The sequence below is a fragment of the Ochotona curzoniae genome, unplaced genomic scaffold (assembly GCF_017591425.1).
Source record: "Ochotona curzoniae isolate NIBS_2020 unplaced genomic scaffold, NIBS_Ocur_1.0 contig_3819, whole genome shotgun sequence".
In the NCBI taxonomy this organism is placed as follows: domain Eukaryota; kingdom Metazoa; phylum Chordata; class Mammalia; order Lagomorpha; family Ochotonidae; genus Ochotona; species Ochotona curzoniae.
The window spans coordinates 48,801,054-48,822,453 of record NW_024466004.1 but is presented as its reverse complement, the minus strand read 5'-3'; the positions used below and the strand labels follow the sequence as shown (position 1 = coordinate 48,822,453).

The window sequence follows — 21,400 nt, the reverse complement described above, 5'->3', positions numbered from 1 at the left end:
ACCATGTGCAAGACCCAGAAGATGATCCTGGCTCCTAGCTTCAGATAGGCTCAGCTCCGGCCATTGTGGCCACTTGGGGAGTGTCCCATGGATGGAATATCTTTCTCTGTGTCTTTCTCTCTGCAAATCCACTTTTCCAATAAAATGAATAAGTCTTAAAAAAGCTGATGCTAGTGGCTGGTATTATGGCACTCTGTGTTTAGTGGTCATCTAGGACTCTGCCATCTCATTTGGGCACCAGTGTCAGAGCTGGATGCTAAACTTATGATCCCACCTCTTGATAATGCCGCTGGGAAAGCAGCATATGATGGCCCAAATGCTTAGGTCCTCTTACTTGCGTGGCGACAGAACTCTCAGATGTAGTTCTAGGTTACTGACTTGTGACCATTTGGGGAATATACCATTGGATGGAAAATTCTTTCTCTGTATGTGTGTCACTCCCCTTTCCTTTCAAACAAATATAAACATATATATTAATGTCGGTGGGAGGAACCAGAAGGTTCCTGGAGGTTCTGGTGTGGCAGGTAAAGCTGCCACCTGCAAAGCTAGTATTCTTTATGGGCACAGGTTTGTGTTCTGGCTGCTCCACTTCTGATCCAGCTCCCTGCTAATGCATCTGGGAAAAGCAGAGGAGGATGGTCCAAGTGCTTTGACCCTGCATCCACATGGGATTTGTGGAGGAAGCTTCTGTCTTTTAGGTTTAGCTTGGTTCAGCCCTGCCAGCTGCAGCCATTTAGGAAGATGGAAGACCCCTCTCTCTCTGTTAACTCTTTGAAATAGATAAATATTTACAAAATAAAAAGCAAAAAGTCTATATATACTGGAATTCAAAGCCTGATTTTTTCCCACAAACTGGCAGATGGTCCCTCATCCATTCCCAGCAGGGTTTGGTTCCCCTCTCCTTGGTGCGTGAGCATCAGCCTGGCGATCGCTTTACATCACACACATGTTCTAATAGTAATATGAAACGACGAAATGGTGCGGTAGGAGAAGGGACAAGGAAGCCTGCCTCCCACGGCTTGCGCAGCATGCTGGAGGCTTCCTTTACCAGTTCTTTCACTTCGGAGTGATGGGCACCCACATCTTCAAGTATCTTTTCAATTCCTTCAAACAATTTTAAGGTGTCCATGCATGCTCTGTCCATCATAAAGCTTCATGAATAGTTTTTTTAAAAAAGAAACTTTAAAACAACTGAAAACAATCCGTTGAATACAGTTTTTGGACAGATATTTTGCATCACAAAGAAAACATACCCCCACAAGCACCTATACCTCAGGGTAAGTTTAAATTTGAGCTGGCTGTGCCAGAGAGGAAATTTCTTCACTGGCTAAGGAATATTTGATTGTTTATCAAACTTGACATCGCTCTGGAAGCAGCCAGCCAAGACGTAGAAGGTTAACTGTATCGTAACCAGGGTGTTTTCATAGCCTTGCAAATATACAGGCTTCCCCAGCGGCCAGGACATTCCAGTTTCCGACCTTGGGCCCTGGTTTGCTGGCCTGGCCCTGGGGGCGTTTCCTACCCGCAGCTCCGCACCGCCCAGGTGTGTCCCGCACGCTCCCCACTCTCGGGCCTGCAGGAAGCAGGGGCTGGAGCGACCGTGGAGGGCGGAACGGGGCGGGAGTGGGGTGAGGGTGGAGGCAAGATCCGGGCCCCGACTGCCGCTGGCTCGCGGGAGAGCCGCGTTTGCGGCCACCTCCGCAGCCGTGCCCTCCCGCGGCCAGCGGTGCCAGGGCGTGCCTCTTGGAGGCGCCGGGGCTGCACGGCGCACCCCAGTCCTGCAGCTGCGGCCCGGGCGGAGGCCGCGGGACCGCGGAGATGTGGGGCGGGGACAGGGCGCGGGGTAGGTGACTTTATCCCGCCTCTGTTTCCCTGCCCCGGGGAGCAATGACATCACGCGGCCTTCTCCAGGCGCCGACACAAAGAGCGGCGCGGAGAGGCCCCTGCGGGGGAAGCCGGCGGCCGTCGCCGCTGCCGCCCAGGGTCCTGGGGCTCCCCTGGCCAGCCCCGTCGCCTGCGGCCCGCGCCCATCCTCCACCTGCTCTGCCTCCGCCGCCTCCTCGGTCGCCACGGTCCGCGTCCTCCTTGAGCAGCTGAGCCCGCGCCGGGCCGCGCCGGCCCCTTCCCATGCGGGCGGCGCGGGCCCTGGGAGGGGCGCCCGGAGCCAGCCGCGCAGTATGCACTGGGGGGTTGGCTTTGCCTCGTCCAGGCCCTGCGTGGTGGATCTGAGCTGGAACCAGAGCATCTCCTTCTTCGGCTGGTGGGCCGGGTCCGAGGAGCCCTTCTCCTTTTATGGGGACATCATCGCTTTCCCTTTGCAGGATTACGGTGGGATCATGGCAGGGCTGGGCTCCGATCCCTGGTGGAAGAAAACCCTTTACTTGACCGGGGGAGCTTTGCTGGCCGCAGCTGCGTATCTGCTCCACGAACTCCTGGTCATTAGGTGAGCTGGAGAGAGGGCCCCGGCCCAGGGGCAATGAGAGGGGCACCTGGCCAGGGCAGGGCTGGCACAAACGGGAGCCTATGGTGGCCCCACTGTCACGGCACGCGAATGACCAGGCATCCTGTCCTTATCTTTCCCCAGAGACATTCCGTGGTCGCGAGGGGGGCAATTCAGAGTTGACAGGAGAATATAACTGGTATTGGGAGGGAGGGCTATTTGTCCCCTGAATGGTGAAAAAAAAAAAGGGTCTGGGTCACTAGTTGTTATGGAGCTGAAGTCTATTAAGAAACATACGTAGGAATCCTCAAGATCAAGATCTTTTTTAGGATCCTAAGTGCCGTGTGTTTGCAACAGAACTGGTTTTTGTGGATATCGTAAAATATGCATTTGTGGAGTATCTTGTTTATAGGTGACACTGCTGGGATACTGTTAACCTCGACTTCTACTTAAAGGGTTAGTTCTCCCATACCCCTTCCTAAATGTCAGTGACTGAAATTGCAAACCCTCAGAAGGCTGCAGGTCCCTCTGAAGGATGCATGGCTTAATACAGTCTTCACTTGGTTATCTGCTTATGCGGTTTGGGACCTCAGCCCCATCTGGAGGCTTACATGTCATTGTTGGGTGAGCAGTAGGGGACCCGAGGGCAGGGCTGACACATGGGCGTGTTTGCCGTAGCACGGAGAGCGACAGCCGCTCAGTGCCGTAAACAGTTGCATCTACTGCCGCAGAATGTTTGCAGGATTCACTTGGACATGCCAGAAAATGGAGGGCCCTGGCTGTTGGTCCTCAGCCCCCCAGGACATCTTTGAATGAGGGAGATTGTTTGACTCATTGATAAATCGGGTTTTGGTTCAAATTTCCACATGAGTGACCCCTCCTCTGTCACTTCTGGACCATGAGCAGAGCCTGGCAGTTCTCATTCAGAATGTCCCTCCTGGCCAGTGCTTCCTGGTGGGGAATCTCACACACTTGGTTATAAACAAAGGTGATGGGAGGCGACCTTTACCAGGTCCCCTCCCGAGAGGACATCATGTGGCTTCACTGGAGGGCAGGTGGGAGCTGTGTTTTGAGGATGAGAAGTGACTTAGGTCTGAGAAATGTGTTGGCTTTCATGGGGTCATCACTGAGAAGTTTATTTTAAGCTGGGTATACATGGAATTCTGAGCACAGTTCCTTGAATCTAGTTGAAATCAAAAGATGTTCAAAGTAATTTATCTCTCTAGAGACTTTGGTATTGAGGGTAGTTGTAGGGCACCCTTACAAACCAGATGTCAAGCCAGATAAAAAGGCAAAACACCTGTGCAGTATTTGAAATAACCCCTTTGTTCTGTGCCAGTCCAAAACCTTTGAGGGTCCCAAACCATGTGGCTTCTCGACAGCTTTCTGTTTTTTGGAGGGTGTGAAGGCTTCACAGTACTGAGCCTGAAACATTGCTAAAATGACCTTGCAGAAATAATGGGCAGCTCAGAGCTTGCTCTGGCATAGGCCACACCCTGGTACGAGTGGACCCTGGAAAATGGAGGGCCTTCTGCCCCATGAAGGAGAATAATGGCCCAAGCTTTGGTTACTTGTTGGAATAAGTTTTCAGTCCTTGGCTTATTCACTTTTGGGTCTTGACCGATGTTTAAAAGGAGTAGGAAATCCCTCTTACAATGTAAACAAGGGTGGCCCAGTTTTGAGCTCCTGTGGACGCTTCTGTGTAGAAAAGCATTGCATTTGTGATTGTGTTCGACACTCCTGAAGACTGTTTTGAGGTTTCATTCCCCTTTAATAGATGAGAAAACTGTGTCTCAGATTAGACAATTAGACACAGTGAGAATGATGGGAAGCAAGTTCAGATTTCAGAATGTGTGTCCATCTATGCAGCCTGCATTTGTTACCATTGCCTCCCAGAGAGGCCCCATTGTGGAAGAAGTTTTTTTAGAAAGAGAAAAAAAATGAGAGGAACTGGGACATTGTTCTGGGAAGATGAACCTGACTTTCCACCTGCCTCCAGTGGGCATGGGAAGCTTTTGCTCTGCCCAGGACTGTTTCAGTATTTATAACATTGTTCCCCAGCCACACAAAATTATTACCTTAAAAATTAGCCTGCTGTGTAGATTTGTTGGTTGCCTTGGCAGGGCCAGACCCAATGGTTCTGTGGTGCTTCCCATCCCTGCAGTGGTCTGGGGGAGGGAGCTAGTAAGGAGATTGGGGACTAAAGCATTAGAGGTTGCATGCTAGAGAGAGCCACTAAATGTGAAACGTGTTTCACATGTCTGTGTAGTTTACCCAATAAGCAGGACAGAAGCTGAAATATGTGGTTTAGAAGATGCACCTTGAAATGACTGCATTACAAATCATTGTAACTCCCAGCTTTATTGTATGCACTGTAGATTTAACCTGAATCTATGGCTGTGTCTTCAAAATGGAAAGTAAAAAGTTGGGAACAATTTAGGAAGTTTAATTACTAAGTATAATCGAAGCAGGCATTTTGGGTTTTATCCATATTGTCCCCATCACTGTATTTTTAAATGAAAACTCATATTCTCAGTACTCTGCTTTATTTTCTCTGAGCGGAGTCAGCTTGGCAAGTCTCAAGTTCAGTTAGGCATTTGGGAATTTTCTATTTGTAAATTTAATGACTCAGTAATGACATCCTTACCAGTATCTCATTTGCACTTTTTAAATGTTTAAAGCCCATTCATTCATTTATCCATTTGCTTGACAGGCAGAAAGATGTAGAGAGAAATCTCCCATGTGCTGGTTCACATTCCATCTGCCCACCATGCATGGAACTGGGCTAAGTTGAAGCCAGGAGCCCACAACTCAGTCTGACTCTCCCATGGGGCAGAGGCCCAAGGACAGGAGCAGTCAGCACTGCTTCTCAGGGTCTGGCACGAAGCTGAAATCAGGAGCTGGTGCTGGGAATTGGACCCAGCAGTCCTGAGTTCACTCCTGCCCCTTCTTTACACTTTTAGTGCTTATGCTTACCCTGTTCCAGAAAATTGAAAGGATCAAGGCAGCCCATGGATCAGCATCTGATCCCTACAAACCTACCACTGATGAGCTGCATACAGGGACGTGGTCATGTGTGATTATTGCTAACCATGCTAGTCCATTACCAGACTAACTAGCTGATGCTCTGCTGCAGTCCTTTTATATAAACCTCATTATGAGATCACCTTGTAATATACACTGTCTTGGAAACAACCTGCCTGATCATAGGGTTCTAAGAGAAGTGTCTGATGTATAGAGGGTGGGAGCCATATTTTCTGGTTTCACATTCAACTCTGCCTTTAACCAGTCATGTAAGCTTAGGTATTCAATTTCCTTGTCTGTAGAATGAGGACATTAAAGGCCTTCTTTCTACTAGACTTGAATTTTACAGAGTTTAGAACAGAGTTTGTCATATGGGGAGCACTCAGTAAATGTTGGTCATCATTGAGCTAGTGTAATGTGAATTTAAAAGGTCCAGACTTGAGTGGTTTGAATTGAGCAGACTGTGTTAGGAATTAGCTGAGGCACGAGTGTCCATTCCAATGTCTGACATGCATAAGTACTTTGGTATCTTCAATACCCCAGTGAGGAGTAACTAGTCTTTGTGTCCCACCCAGTGTGTTATAAGTGCATCCCCCACTGACTGCTTCCTGTCTGTTTAAGTTTCCCTTGTTGTTCTCTATTCTAGTTTAGTTTATTTGTTTGTTTTGAGGGGTTTCTGGAGCGATCCTGATGGTCACTACAAGAGAGGGTGGGGACCCAAAGTTGGAACCAGGCAAGGACCAGAGAAAGCTCCTCTCCCTAGTCCCGAAAAAAGTTTACTGTACTTCTGTTTCTGCGGATCACTCAGGGCTCCTGGTAGTCGTTCCGATGACCTTGGATCCTACGGGGCAGGATTTGGGCTTTTTCCATCCCATGTGGTAGATCCAAATGGGGGTGGGGTGACCTCAGAGTTCTCGGCCTCTGAAGGCACTCCACTTCCCCGTGGTCTCCTTGGCAGTTGGGATGTAGTCCTCGGTGTTTGTACTGAGTCCTTGGTGAGGATCTGGATGTCTTCAGGGTTGGGACACAAGCCTCCTCCTGTCCACCTGCTCTACTCTGGGTTGACCAGCATTTTGAATGTGAGTCCTTCTGAGCTCTAAGCTGACTGGGCCCTTGGGTGGTAACTATATTCAGGAGAGTTTTACTACATGAGGGTGCTGAAGTAAGTAAGCATGCTTATGACAGTGATTTCAAAGCCTTGTTTTTGCATGGATGGAAGAGACTTAGTGCGAATTGAGGACACTGGAAGGGAACCAAAGGCTTAGGCAGGGCCCCAGGCAGAGTGACGTTAGGTGACTAGGAGGGGGCTGGAACAGGGTAGAAGATGAACTTTGCCAAGGGTTCTTGAGCGATGCTGAGTACATGGGCCTATGTTTCATGATGAGATCCTTCAGAGGATAAGATCAGATCTTTGTGAATGGGAACCAATTCCACTACTCCTATTCAGTGCTTGTGAGTCCCCTAAACACAATATTTACATAGACTACCATACTTCATCTTCACGATGACCACTGCAGGGTTGGGACGTCCTCAGTGTCCGGATGAGGGAGCTGGTGGGCCATGTGGCCAGTAGGAAGCAAAGGCTTGGACTTGGGCCAAGCAGACAGGCTTGGAATGCAGCCTTTGATGACTCCTGCAAGACCTGATCCAGGGAAGTCCTTCTCATCCAGAAAGAAAGCCAAAGAAAAAAATGGATGTGTGACTGAGACAGAAAAAAGGGGGAAAACGGCAGTACGAGAACACATGATGTGTCATTGATGTGCAGATTGTGAAGGTGGAGGGAAGGAGACAAGAGCAGGGGTTGGGGAAGTTGTAGGGGTGGGGAGAGAAGTCAGAAGACTGTTTCTTCAGCACCACAGATGGCAGGCCAAGTCAAGTCACAGGTGGCTTGGAAAGGGACCCCAGTAATCAGGATCTTAGAGCCTGTTTGTGGTTATTTCTGGGCCTTATCATCTGGATGAAGATAGTTTGAGGTTTTAGGATAAAGGCTGATAACCAAGAACAAGGGCTCTCTCACTACTTGGTTTAGCCCAGGCTCAGCTACTTATTGTCACTGTGATGCTGAGCAAGTTGATAATCTGAGTCTTCGTTTCTTCATCCAAAAAATGTGAAGAGCGATGTACGTGCCACACAAAGTTGTTGTGCAGGTTCAGTGAGAAACCTGTCAAACTCTCAGAGCAGCGACTTGCACTCAACACAGAGTACCATTTTCCTTGGCAGGTTATCAGAGGCAGTTGCTATGTGGCTGCTTTTCTAGGCTGTTGAAGCTCTAGTAATGTTGGGGTATTTGTAAAGTTCTCTTGTGTTTTGACTAAGCTTCCATTTTTCTCTGAGCCTCTATGACTAATACATCCTCTTGTTCATTGAGATGTTACAATGCAGCGGGTTGTCTAAAGAAATAAGGGAACTAGATGGTTGACATGTGGGATTGTTCTTTATTTCTGCTTTGGTTTTAACAGGAAACAGCAAGAGATTGACTCCAAAGATGCTATTATTTTGCATCAGTTTGCAAGACCTAACAATGGTGTCCCCAGTTTATCTCCATTCTGTTTGAAAATGGAAACCTATCTAAGGATGGCTGACTTACCTTATCAGGTACTTGTGTGCAAAAATGTTTTGATTTCATGATTCCAATATCAATGAGAGATTGGAGCATTCTGTTTCAGATACTTGGGTCTATAGTCTGTGGGGCTCACATCCAAGTTAGTGATGGATCAAAAGGGTCTGGACTTTGAGGGATCTTAGGACATGATGTCTCCCCGTAACATGGAGTAGGCTTTAGTTAACAGCTTGAGTAGGCCTGTTGGAAAGCTCTGGTGTGCCATTGCCCAATATGTTTATTTCATTAGGTTTCTATTTACTAACAGCATTATATTTTATCTTATGAATCTTGGGGCTGGAGGTCCCAGTGGGTTACCATGTAGATGCAGATTGAATATCCCTTATCCGATATGCGTAGGACCCCGTAAGTGTTTTGGATTTGGAATTTGAAAATTTTTGCATGTTTAATGAGATATTTGGGGAATGGGACACAAATCTAAAGCCCTAATGTTCTTATGTTTCATGTATATCTTGAATATAAAGCCTAATGGTAGTATTATGCAATATTTTTAGCTCATCACCATATTATCCATGCAACTGTTTTCATAAGTTTCCATGAGAGCCTTTTCAAGACTCCTCATATATATGGATTTCCAACTATTTTTGCACCCCAATAAATATTCTTTAATCCCATTTTCTACAGCCATTTTCTGGTGTACATTGTGAGAAATGTTTCACAGTGTTCCATGTTCTATTTGAGTGACTTTTGAGGAAATATTTGCCCCTTTCAGCACTAAAGAGTCAACAGAAGAATGTGTTTTAAGGTACACACTGCTGTGGGTAAGGATGGAGCTGTGTCTCAATCTGACATGTTCTGTTTTCTGTGTTCTCCACTTTCCTGTACTTTAAACATTTTTCTGTGTTTTTTTTTTTTTTGCACAACTTCTAACTGTGTGGGACTTATTTTAAGCTTTGATTTTTATTGTCACTTTTAATTTCCTGGTCAGAGAAGATGGTCTGTGTGATATTGACTCCTTAGAGTTTACCACTTCTTGAACCCTATGTGTGGTTACTTTAAGAAATGTTGGAGATAATTAGATATTTTTTACATATATACTTTCTCCATATATACTTGCTTGGATGTATTTAGTGCATGATTTAGGTCTCCTGTATTTCTTAGTTTTTGTCTGCATTTTAGCACTTTCTGAAAGTAGTATGTCAAAATGTTCAGGTGTATTTTTGGTTTATTTCTCTTTCCTCTCATTCTCTTGGCTCTTTATGTAAGAGTATTCATAAATTTGAGGTTATATTTTACACAAAAATATTGTGTAAAATGAAATAAATTTATTTCGGTGCAAAAAAAAATTCCGAAGTCTTGTATTTTTTTCATAATACTTATTTTCCATGGACTTCTTGAAGATTTCGCACATTGTGAAAATATTTATATACTTTTGTTTTTAAAGATTTATTTATTTGAAAGGTAGAGTTAGAGATAGGCAGAGAGAGAGCTGTTTGTTATGCACTGATTCACTTTCCTAACAGGTGCAGCAGCCAGGGCTGGGCCAGGCTGAAGCCAGGTACCAGGAGCTTCTTCTGGGTCTTCCACCTGGGTGCAGGGGGCCAAGTGCTTGGACCACTTCCAGTGCTTTCCCGGGCATGTTAGCTGGGAGCTGGATTAGAAGTAGAGCAGTCAGGACTCTAACAGGTGAACATATGGGATGTTGTCATGGTAGACCTTCATAGCTTAACATCTACACCACAGTGTTGGCCTTATTTATTTTCTATATTAATCACTTTATTTTAATATTATTCACATTTTTTATTCTTTTGTTTCCTTTTCCAGTATATAGCAGCCATCATTGTTCCTTAGAATTTTTGAAAACTTGAGTTTTTTGTTACTAGATAGGGAATCTCCAGGAATTTTGTTGTTGTTTTATTTGCTTCAAGTGTCTTTTCCATCCTCCTTTTCTATCTTTGAGTATTTGTTTCTCATAGTCAACATATTGCTTGTATACAATCTGAAAATTCTTTTATTAATGAGTTTGAATTGTTTATATTTATGATTTTATTTGGGTCCATTTTTAAAAATTTTTATTTGAAAGATTTACAGATAGAGAGGGGATGTATATATAGAGAAATATTGTATTCATGGGTTCACTCCCTAAATGGCTGCAACAGACTACACCTAGGGCAGACTGAAGCCAAGAACCAGGAGCTTCTTCCAAGTTTTCCATGTGGGTGCAGGCGCCCAAACCCATGAACCATCCTCTACTGCTTCTCCAGGTGCATTATCAGGGAGTTAGATTACAAGTGGAGCAGCTGGAACTTGGAAACGGCACCCGTATGGGATGTTGGTGTCCCTAATCTCAACATTCTTGATTTACTGTAATGCATCTTCATGTGGGTCTTTATGTTACCTTTATGCTTGGTCCTCTTAAGCTCTTTTGATATCTCATCATCTCCTTTTAAACAAATATTTCCTTTTGTTTTACATTTACTTGCGCTCTCCCTGTTCTTTTCTATTCCCTGTAGTCAGTCTGTTGCAACTTCCACTTTTGAAGTTTTTGAAAAACTTCAATTCTTTCTTGCTTTTTTTCTGGGAGCATTCCTCTCTGAGCTTCCATTGAATTGCTTTGTTCTCTTATATCCATTGTGCCAATCTCTCCCCCCCCACCATCTCTTGCATTCTTTATTTCAACTTTTGTGTTTTTGTTTTTAATGTTTATCATTAGCTTGAACTTGATGCTGTAAAAAGCCCATGGAAAGCAGAAGTAAGGGCCCAGCACAATGGCTCAATCGTTAAATCCTCACCTTGAAAATCCCATATGGGCTCTAGTTGCTGTTCTGGCTGCTCCACTTTCCCATCCAGCCCTCTGTGGAAAGCAGTGGAGGATGGCCCAAAGCCTTGGGACCCTGCACTCTAGTAAGAGATAGGGAAGAATCTCCTGACTTCTGACTTTGTATTGTCTCAGCTGCAGCTGGCACGACCACTTACAGAGTGAGTTAGTGGATGGAAGATCTTTCTGTCTCTCCTTCTCTGTAAATCTTATTTACCTTTCTGGTAAAAAAATAAATAAAATTTAAAATATATTTTAAAAATGTTTAAATAAATCTTAAAACCAATTAAAAGGTAAGTTTACTTTGATCAGAAATTTTTGAAATCCATGCATGTGAAGAGTCTTCAAAAAGTTCATGAAAATGTCATGTAATGATAAAATAACAGCTTTTGATTTTTCATGAACTTTTTGAAGTAGTCTCATATTGCTAATCCTTTCCTTTACCCATTGGAGGACATTGATCATGCTAATGAAGTTTTTGGTCTTGTAATTCTACTTGATGCCGTGTATATTCTGTACATTGCCCTTGTCTTCACATGTCTGATTAGTTTGGTTTAAGAACTCCTTTCTCAGGGATGCCAGCTTCTCAGCTTCCGAATTTGTACAGGGCAAGGCTTTAGCGCTGGCTGTGGTTGTGTGCCTTGGATCAGGTTAAGAAAAGGAAGGAGGTGTGTCCTTGGTTCTGCAGACGACAAGGATCTTTGATGGCTGCCACGCCTCCATGTTGCTGTCAGTCAGGGGTTACCTTCAGGATCTTGCAAAGCAGTGGTGTTAGGAGCAGCTGGTCGTTTCCCTTTGGTTGTGACAGATGGGTTGGAGGTGGTGAATGGCGTCTGGCTTTGGACTGCCTCCTAATGATATCACCCCTCCAACTCCAAGGTCCCCAGAAGAGGGGATGAGGCTGACTCTGACCCTTCTAAGGCAATGCTCGGACGAGGTAGTTGACAGGCTCTCTACTTAATGAGTGCTATCACATAGGGACTCGGTTGAAATGACACTGAATTTGGAGTGGAGAAACCAATGAAGGGGGTGTTTGGGGTGGCCTCAGGAAGTGGAATGCAAGGAGTGCATCTGGAGAGGGGGCAGGGAATCTGCAGGACTTGCTAAGCCAGCCAGGCAGGAGACACTGGCGATAACAACAGAGAAGGCTTGAATCATCATGGCATTGGATCAGAATTGAAAGGTCATTCTTCTGCTTGGTGTTGGCAGTCAGACTTGAAGACGCGAGTCATTGAGGCAATGAAATAGGAGGAAATTGCTACTCAGCAGCGATTTGTCTGCATTTGATCATCACTCTTGACCAGGTGGCTTCACTTAGTCATGATGGTTTTGGTGCAGTCAGCATCCTGACCCTGCAGTTCGTGTGCTGCTCTACTTTTCATCTCCATCCCTGCTGAAGTGATCCTGCTGCTGTTTGCAGTGGTGTGAGCAGCAGCCAGGCTGCCCTGTCCTGGCCTCTCTTACCCTGCTGTCATCAAGTGCTGCCAGCCTGTCTTTACCTGTGGCCTCACTACATTGTTTCCAGCCCAGGGCAGTTGCTTTTAGTGAGCCTAGCTGGAGCATGGCTGTGAAGCCTGCAGCTCTTCCTGGGGCCTCGGGGAAGGGCTGCATTTGCCCCGTCCCAAATTATGGCACACAAATAAATCCACAGATATGTACATGTTAAAGAAATTGGCTAGGACTGCTTTATGTTCTGTGAAGTTTCTTGGGAAAATAAGTAGAGTGGATGATAGGGAGGTGAGAGATCCTTGGTGAAAGGGAGAGGTCCTGGGATATAGCAAGGGGTATGCTCTGCCTGCCAGGGGTGCCCTGGTGCTGTGGAGCCTGCGAAGTGCTGGGGAACTTGCTTCTGGCATCTGTCAGTGCCGAGGTAAACACCATGGACTCAGGAAGTTCACCCATCATTGCTTTTCCTGTGCCATTTAAAAATACTAAGATGCCATATTACTAAGATGGCTCTGTACTTTAAGCTTTTAAAATTTTTAACCTAAATTGGGTGGAAATGAATATTTGATGACCAGTTGTAGGATATCACAAGACGTGTTTTTTAGCCCAGTGTATTGGACACTGTTACTATTTTTATTTATTAGGATATGAATACTGATAGTTGAATTTAAAAGCCTCTTTAAAAAATAAGCAATTATAGATTTGTGGGAGGTTGCAAAAAGCGCAGAGACCCTATGGATATGGCTAGTTGAATTTCTAAAATTTATAGTTTTATTTAAAAGGGATAGGCAGACACAGACATCTTTCATCTTCTGATTCATTTCCCAAATGCTGTGATGGCTGGGGCTGCTTCTCCCCATGGTGGTGGGGGACCAGTCGTTTGGGCCAACACCTGCTACCTTCAGGGGCAGACAACTGTAGGGAGCTGGAATCAGAAGTGAAGCTGTGACTTGAACCCAAGTATCCTGATATGGGATGAGGTGTCCCAAGTAGCATCTCAACTGCTGAGCCAGATAACAGACCCTCACAGACCCTTGTTACCTTGTTAGTTTTTATGCTCCCCTTCCCCCCTCCCCTTATTCCTTTTTTTTTTCTTAAGATTTGCTTACTTTTATTGGAAAGGCAATTTACAAGAGAAGGAGAGAAAGATCTTCCATCCACTGGTTCACTGCCCAAGTGGCCGTAGTGGCTGGAGCTGAGCTGATCTGAAGGCAAGATCTAGGTCTTGTGAGTGCAGGGCCCAAGGCATTGGGTCATCCTCCACAGCTGCCCCAGGCCACAAGCAGGTGGCTGAAAAGGAAGTGGAGCAGCCAGAACACAAACTGACATTCATATGGGATGCTGGTGCTTTCAGACAGATTAGCTAATTGAGTTATTACTCCAGTCTCCTGTTTTCTCAAATAAAATGAAATAACTTTTTCTCTGTGATGTATAGCAGTGGCGTATGGTCTTTCAATTTTAAAAAAAATAATGCAAAAAAGCATGTTTGGAAAGTGAAACTCATCTACCATCCTAGGAGCTAGAGATGGCCATTGCTGGTGTTTTGGCCATATGTCCCCAAATGAAAATGAAGACACCTGTTTCATTTGACATCATTGGGTGTTGTATAAGAAGCAGATGCTGCAGTTTATAAAATAGCTGTTTTTAATTAAAAGAAAGTTCCATGCAACTTTTAGTCTTAGCTCTCAGCTCTAACTGAAAATAAAATTGACTTTTGGAATGGATCTGTTTGTTTTCCTGTCTTATTTTTTTCCAAAGATTTATTCATTTATTTGGAAGGCAGAGTCAGAGAGAGAAAGAGGGAGAGGCATCAGAGTCAGAGGGAGAGAGAGAAAGACAATTTTTCTGTCTCTATCTACTGGTTTCCTCTCCAGATGCTCCTAGTGGTGGGGACCAGGCCAGAAAAAAAGCCATAAGCTTTGTCTAGATCTTCCACATGGGTGGCAGGGGCCCAGGTACGTGGACCATCTTCCACTGCTACCCAGGCACATTGACAGGCAGCTGGATTAGAAGTGAAACAGCCAGAACTTGAGTTGGGACTCATGAGATGCTGGTATTACAGGAAGTAGTTTAACTGTTGCATCATAATGCCCACCTCAGCTCCAAATTGTAATGTTCTGTTGATTTGTTGATTTTGTCTTGTCCTTGTCATCTTGCTTTTTTTAATGTTGTCTGTGCTGCAGCAAGTTAAGACAATATTATAATGAGTGCCCCAGGCCCTTCATCTGGATTTATTAATGCTTAACATTTGCTTCCGTTGCTTTTCTTCCTGTGTGTGTGTACCTATTTGTGATCACTTGGATAAACCATTTAAAAGTAAGTTGTAGAGATCATGACACTTCACCTTGCAGGACTCGGGCATTTATCTCCAAAAAGTAATTATTTTTGCAAAATACAATACGTAATATATGCATGTTTTTTTCAATGTGTTATAATTCACAAAAGATTCTCAAAGTAGTTTAAATTTCATCAGTGGAAGATCCAGGGCTCAGTGAATGAATAGAAGTTTAGCTGAGAAGTTGGAGCATCAAGACCTGTGGGGCAAATCAGAGCCTGGATCTGGCATCTCTCTCTCCTTTTAAATTTTAGTTTATTTGAAAAACAAATTTGCAGAGGAAAGGAGAGATTGAGTAAAAGAGAAAGATTTGCTGGTTTATTCCCCAAATGGCAGAAACCGCTAGAGCTGAGCCAATCTCAAGGGCGGGGTCAGTTGCTTCCTCCAGGTCTCCCATATGTGTCCAGGGACCTCAGGACTTGGATCATCCTCCAGTGTTTTCCTGTGCCAAAAGCACAGAGCTGGATTGGAAGTGAAGGAGCCATGAAATGAACCAGTGCCCAGTTGGACTGCTGGTGCTGTAGGCGGGGCATTTGTGTGCTATGCCAGGGCAGCAGCCCCTAGCATCTCTAAACGTTTCAGGTTTCTCAGCTGAAAATGGTGATGGCCCTGTTGTTCCTTCTCATGAAGGCAAAATGCATCTTCTCACTAATTCTAACAACTGCTATTTGCATTCTTGGGGAAGAGGACACTGAGGTGCAGGGAGGATTGAGGGCAAGCCAGGTAGGTCCAAGGTCACAATGGGTATTTATTTAATGGGACTAGATTAAAAAAAATTTTTAAGGTTATTTATTTGAAAGATAAAGTTAATGAAAGAGACATCTTCTATCCACTTGTTCACTTCTAACTGTCCACAATTGCTGGGGCTCGGCTAGGTGGAAACCAGCAACCAGAAAGTCCGTCCAGGCCTCCCGTGTGGGTGTAGGGACCTGAGGAATTGGGCCATCCTCTGCTGCTTTTCTAGGTACAATAGCAGGAAACTGGATTGAAAATGGAACAGCCAGGCCTTGAGATAGTGTTCATCTAGGATATTGGCCATGCAGGTGGCAGCTAAACCTGCTGTGCCATGGCGCCAGTCCCTGAGCTTACATGTTTTAAATTTTTATTACATTTTTATATATTTGAAAGGCAAAGAGGGAGAAAGGGAGAGAATGGAAGAAACAGCAACATCTTGTGTGATTTTCACTTACTGATTCACTCACTCAGCGCCTGCAGCAGCTGAGGCTGGGTCCTGCTGAAGCCAGGACTTGTGTGTTCTGTGTGGGTGACTGGGGCGCAGACAAGCTGCTGCCTGCCAGGATCGCATCAGCAGGGAGCTGTTTTGGAAGCCTTCCAGGGTCCTGTGCAGGTGTCACAAGTGGCTACTTCACCTCCTGAGCCATAGGGCCTGTCCCTGAAACAAATTTTTAAATACAAAGCCTGTGCCTTTCCTACATTACTAGTATAGCAGCAAATGTGTGGCTTTTTCATTCTCTCCTGGCACTGTCTTGAAAGGAGAATGATCAGTTTGGGAATTCACCTTTTCATTTTTAGTCACTATCCAGTTATTTAAATTAAAATAGAATAGCAGTTTTTTTTATTGATTACATTGCGTTATGTGACAGTTTTATAGGCACTGAGATTCCCCGCACCTCTCCCCAATCCCCCCCTTCCCACCCCGCATGGTGGATTCCTCCACCTGTTGCATTACCACAGTTCAAATTCAGTTGAGATTCTTTCATTGCAAACATCTACCAAGCATAAAGTCCAGCATCTTATTGTCCAGATAAGTTCAATGGTTTCCTGGGGAGACCATCTCTGGTCTGAAGGTAGAGCGGGCAGAGTATCATCCTGATCAATTAAAAGCCCTGATATTACATCAGCGACAATTTATAATGTTATGGAATTATTTGACATGGTATTGAGTAACCAATATGTTGAAAGAAAAAAAAATGCAAGTTCTTAACCACATCCTGGGACTTCTACCTTGACATTTCGATTATTAGTTTAGATACAACCGGGTTCTAGACACCTTAAAATGGCTATAGATTACTATTCAGCTGTCTCATGTCTATTTCAATTTCAGTATTTAGCAGTTTATAGCGTTGAAGCATGATTTTGCTGAACCTGGCTGTTTTTCGGGTAGTCTGATTCTAACAAGACATATGTCAACAGTTTAGGTGAACAGTTTTAGGAGGGGTGTACAGAGGAATCTTCAATACCAATGTCCCATCCAGTGTGTTATAAGTGCATCCCCCACTGACTGCTTCCTGTCTGTTTCTAAGTTTCCCTTGTTGTTCTATTCTAGTTTTTTTAGTTTGTTTGTTTTGAGGGGTTTCCGGAGCGATCCTGATGGTCACTACAAGAGAGGGTGGGGACCCAAAGTTGGAACCAGGCAAGGACCAGAGAAAGCTCCTCTCCCTAGTCCCGAAAAAAGTTTACTGTACTTCTGTTTCTGCGGACCACTCAAGTTTCCTGGTAGTCGTTCCGATGACCTTGGATCCTACAGGGCAGGATTTGGGCTTTTTCCATCCCATGTGGTAGATCCAAATGGGGGTGGGTGACCTCAGAGTTCTCAGCCTCCGAAGGCACTCCACTTCCCCGTGGTCTCCTTGGCAGTTGGGATGTAATCCTCGGTGCTTGTACTGAGTTCTTGGTGAGGATCTGAGGATCTGGGAGTCTTCAGGGTTCAGACACAAGCCTCCTCCTGTCCGCCTGCTCTACTCTGGGTCCCCCCCTGCTCTGTGCGTATGACCTTCTGTTAAGAGGTTGTCAGGATCACTGATTCCCCCCATATGCCTTTGTAGTTTTGCTATTGTCTAATGCTGATTCAAGTCTGTTGTCTATGAGTTACCAATTATGATCCTCATAGGTTATACTTCCCATCTTTCTCACACCTTCTAGGGTGATGTAAGATTTCTCTGCTCTCCCTCCCCATTTCCAAGTAGCATAGGGGCTTACAAGTATATTAGGTTTTACAATTCTTTGAGGTAGATCATAAACAGTCTGACTCCTATCGATTGTTTATTGGTTACTTCACAATCTCTTATTGCAGGAGATACAGGCTGTTTGGGGTTGAAATGATATTACTGTTTTTCATGTTGACATCATTTCATAACAGCCACATCAACAGCAGTTCTTGAATATATTTAAGGAAGTAAGGAGCCTGGCACTGTGGGCTAACAGGTGAAGCCACTGCCTGTAAGGCTGGCATCCCATGCAGTTCAGACTCCGCTCCCTGCTGATGTGCCTGGGAGAGCAGTGGATAATGACTCAAGTGCTTGGGTCCCTGCATTCACGTGGAACACGTGGAAGAAGCCTCTGGCTCCTGGCTCAGCTCTGGCCACTGTGGCCATTTGGGTAGCGAACCAGTGGATGAATGGTCTCAGTGTAATAAAGGGAATAAAGAATAAAGGGAGGGAAGAAAGCAAGGAAGAAAAGGAAGAAGAAAGGGAAACTTAACTTACAATGTGTTTTTATTGTAAAATTTATATGACTGCATTCAGAAAAATTGAGAGAAATGAGGATTATCTGCATCTCAATTTGTGTGAAGTCTTGTCAATTATTTTAATTGTTTTTCAGCTTTTCTTTTTTGTGTAAGTTCAAAATTTTAAAAGATGGTTATATATTTATGTGAAAGACTGTTATACGCAACACGCAGATATGCAGTTGCACACATAGAAAAATTGTCCATTTGTTCGTTCATTCTCAAGACGGGTCAGGCCAAAGCCAGAGACGGGAAGTTTCTTCCTGGTCTCCCACATGTGTAGGAGCCCAAGGACTACGGCCATCCTCTAGTGCTTTCCAGGCACATCAGCAGGGAGCTGGACTGGAAAAGGAGCAGCTGGGACTCGAAGCATCACTCATACAAGATCCGGCATCTCAAGTGGCGTCCCCACTCATTGCTGCACAGCACCAGCCCCATATTTAATTTAACACTATCTTTTAAAAAGATTTGTATCGGTATCACTGCAATTAAAATTCTGCAAAACTTTTATTCTTTTGTCAAAGCAATGATTAAGGAGGTTAATTACTACTATAGTTTTTTTTAAGATTTTTTTTTAATTGGAAAGACTGATTTACAGAGAGGAGAGTCAGAAAGATCTTCCATCTGCTAGTTCACTCCCCAAGTGGCCACATGGCCAGAGCTGAGCTGATTCAAAACCAGGAGTCAGGAACTCCTTCCAGGTCTCCCATGTAAGTGCAGGGTCCCAAGGTTTTGGGCCATCCTATACTGCTTTCCCAGGCCACAAGCAGGGAGCTGGATGGGAAGTGAAGCAGCCAGGACAGGAGCAGGCACCCATGTGGGATCCTGGGGCTGCAAAGCAAGAACTTCAGCCACTGTGCTGGGCCCCCGTTAGAGTTTTAATGGCCTGTGATTACCTTGTAACTTACTATATGTGGATGAAATGGTCATTTTTAATTCAGTTAATTATAGCTATTATCTGTATTCCCACTAATCTAAGGTTTTCTTTTTTTTTTCTGAGAGGGAGGGAGGCTGGGAGAAGGGAGGAAGATGGGGAATGTTGTTGTGTTCTTGAAATTGTATCTAATCTGCTACATATTAATTAAAAATAAAAATATGAAAATAAGATGCATTGGGCATACAGTAAGTTGTAAATACTCCGAGCGTATAGCTTGATTAAACTGACTTAAACAGTGACCAAAACAGTGACTATAATCCTTGTCCCTAAATCTCTTCATGTCCCTTCCTGTCTTACATTGTCCCCAGCAACCACTGATGGGCTGTCACTGTGGATTGGCTTGTGGTTTCTGGGATTTTGTACAAATGGAATGACATTTTATCTAAGTTTACTCAGTAAAGTTATTTTGAGATTCATGCATGTGGTAGATAGAGAATTTGTTCTTTGAGTTATTGAGTCATGCTCCCTTATTAGGGTGCATCAGATTTGTTTATTCACTTATCTCTTGATGGACATGTTTTTTCCTGTTTTTGGTGGTTGCAAATAAATATTCTATATCTATGTTTTTGCATAGACACATCCTTTGCTTCCTTTTGGGTAAATAGAGATAAATGTCTTGATTATAAAGCAGGCATATATTTACTGTTTAAGAAGCTGTTAAATGATTTTAATATGACTGTCATTTTACATCTCCACTATAAGTGCTTAAGCATTCTTTTAAGATTTTTATTGGAAAGACAGATATATCAAGATGGAGAGACAGAGAGGAAGGTCTTTAGTCAGTTGATTAATTCAAGAGACCACAAAGGTTGGAGCTGAGCCGATCTGAAGCCAGGAACCAGAAGCCTCTTTTGGGTCTTCCACATGGGTGGAGGGTCCCAAGGCTTTGCATCATCATCCACTGCTTTCCCAGGCCACAAGCAGGGAGCTGGATGGGAAGCAGGGGTGTCGGGACATGAACCAGTGCTCATATGGGATCCCAGTGCATGCAAGGCGAGGACGTTAGCTGCTAGGCTACCGCATTGGGGCCAGTACTTGAGAATTCTATTTCCTCCATATGAGCAAGCATTTGCCATTATCTAAGAATATGAATGATCTACATATAGGAAATACAAGGAAGAGTTAATAATTCAGTTAATTGGGGATGCATAGGCTATGGAAATTTGATCCAGTTTTAACATCTATTTTGGAGTCTAAATTGTCTAGAGGAAAAAGTGGGCGAACACATGGAATGAAAATCATTAGACTGAGGCCTGGTGCAGTAGCTCAATTAGCTAATCCTTTCCTTTTAAATGTCAGGATCCCATATGGATCCTGGTTCATGTCCAAGCTGCCCCTTCCCATCCAGCACCCTGCTTGTGGCCTGGGAAAGCAGTGGAGGACGGCCCAGAGCCTTGGGACTGTGTGCCCATGTGGGAGATCTGGAGGAAGTTCCTGGCTCCTGGCTTCGGTTTGGCTCTGCTCTGGCCACTGTAGCCACTGCTACTCGTTGGAGAGTGAATCAATGGATGGAATATCTTTGTTTCTTATCTCTGTAAATCTGCCTTTCCAATAAAAATATATATATAATAGTGAATAAAGCCATTAGAATGCCCTCTGTCAGTATAGTTAAGGTCTTTACTTTTTATATGGTGGAAAGCAAAAGTCATTCTATATTTTAAGTATCTATAAAATGTGTGATTCCTATCCTTCCCTCGTTTGGGGGTCCAGGGCCTCAGATACTGGAAACATCTAGCATGGGCATATAGATAGCAGATGAGGTCTGATGCCATAATAAGCCAGAGCTTGATAGAATCGATGGGTGTAAAGAGATGTGAGGAAATCAGTTTTTTCCCCCAGAGTCGGCATTTATTATGTTACAGTGTTTGACGTGCCGAGTTCAATCCCTCTAAGAGTGCAACTGCTGTCAGAGGTGAGGGTGGGTGCATGTTTCTATTAGTGATAGAGTGATAATTTGATACAACCTTGCTTTTCTCTTCTTTTAATGTATACTCAGAACTATTTTGGTGGAAAGCTCTCTACTCAAGGGAAAATGCCTTGGATCGAATATAACAATGAGAAAGTTTCTGGCACTGAATTCATAATCGACTTTCTGGAAGAGAAACTTGGAGTGAATCTAAACAAGAACCTTGGCCCTCATGAGAGAGCCATCTCCAGAGCTGTGACCAAGATGGTGGAGGAGCACTTCTACTGGTGAGTCCCTTCCGGGCGCGCCCCATCCTCTCCGAGTCTGGGTCATCCTTCGGAAGCCCTTCCCACTTTGTCACATGCCTTCTGGTGACAGTTTGGGAGAAGTCTGACTGAGGTGGGGGTCAGATAAGCCACTAGACGATGGGTGAATACACACTTGAATCTTTTTGCAGATTTTCTGTTG

The 21,400-nt window shown here is 44.5% G+C and overlaps 1 protein-coding gene across 1 annotated transcript in view; it reads left to right on the top strand.

Moving 5' to 3' along the window:
* The first annotated feature begins 2,177 nt into the window (after positions 1 to 2,177).
* The window catches only part of FAXC (failed axon connections homolog, metaxin like GST domain containing), a 55,932-nt gene continuing 36,709 nt past the window's right edge, over positions 2,178 to 21,400 (top strand). The window contains exons 1-3 of the mRNA XM_040983102.1: positions 2,178 to 2,443; positions 7,924 to 8,059; positions 21,023 to 21,219. Of these exons, the coding sequence (XP_040839036.1) occupies positions 2,178 to 2,443; positions 7,924 to 8,059; positions 21,023 to 21,219 (599 nt within the window). The remainder of the gene's footprint in view (positions 2,444 to 7,923; positions 8,060 to 21,022; positions 21,220 to 21,400) is intronic.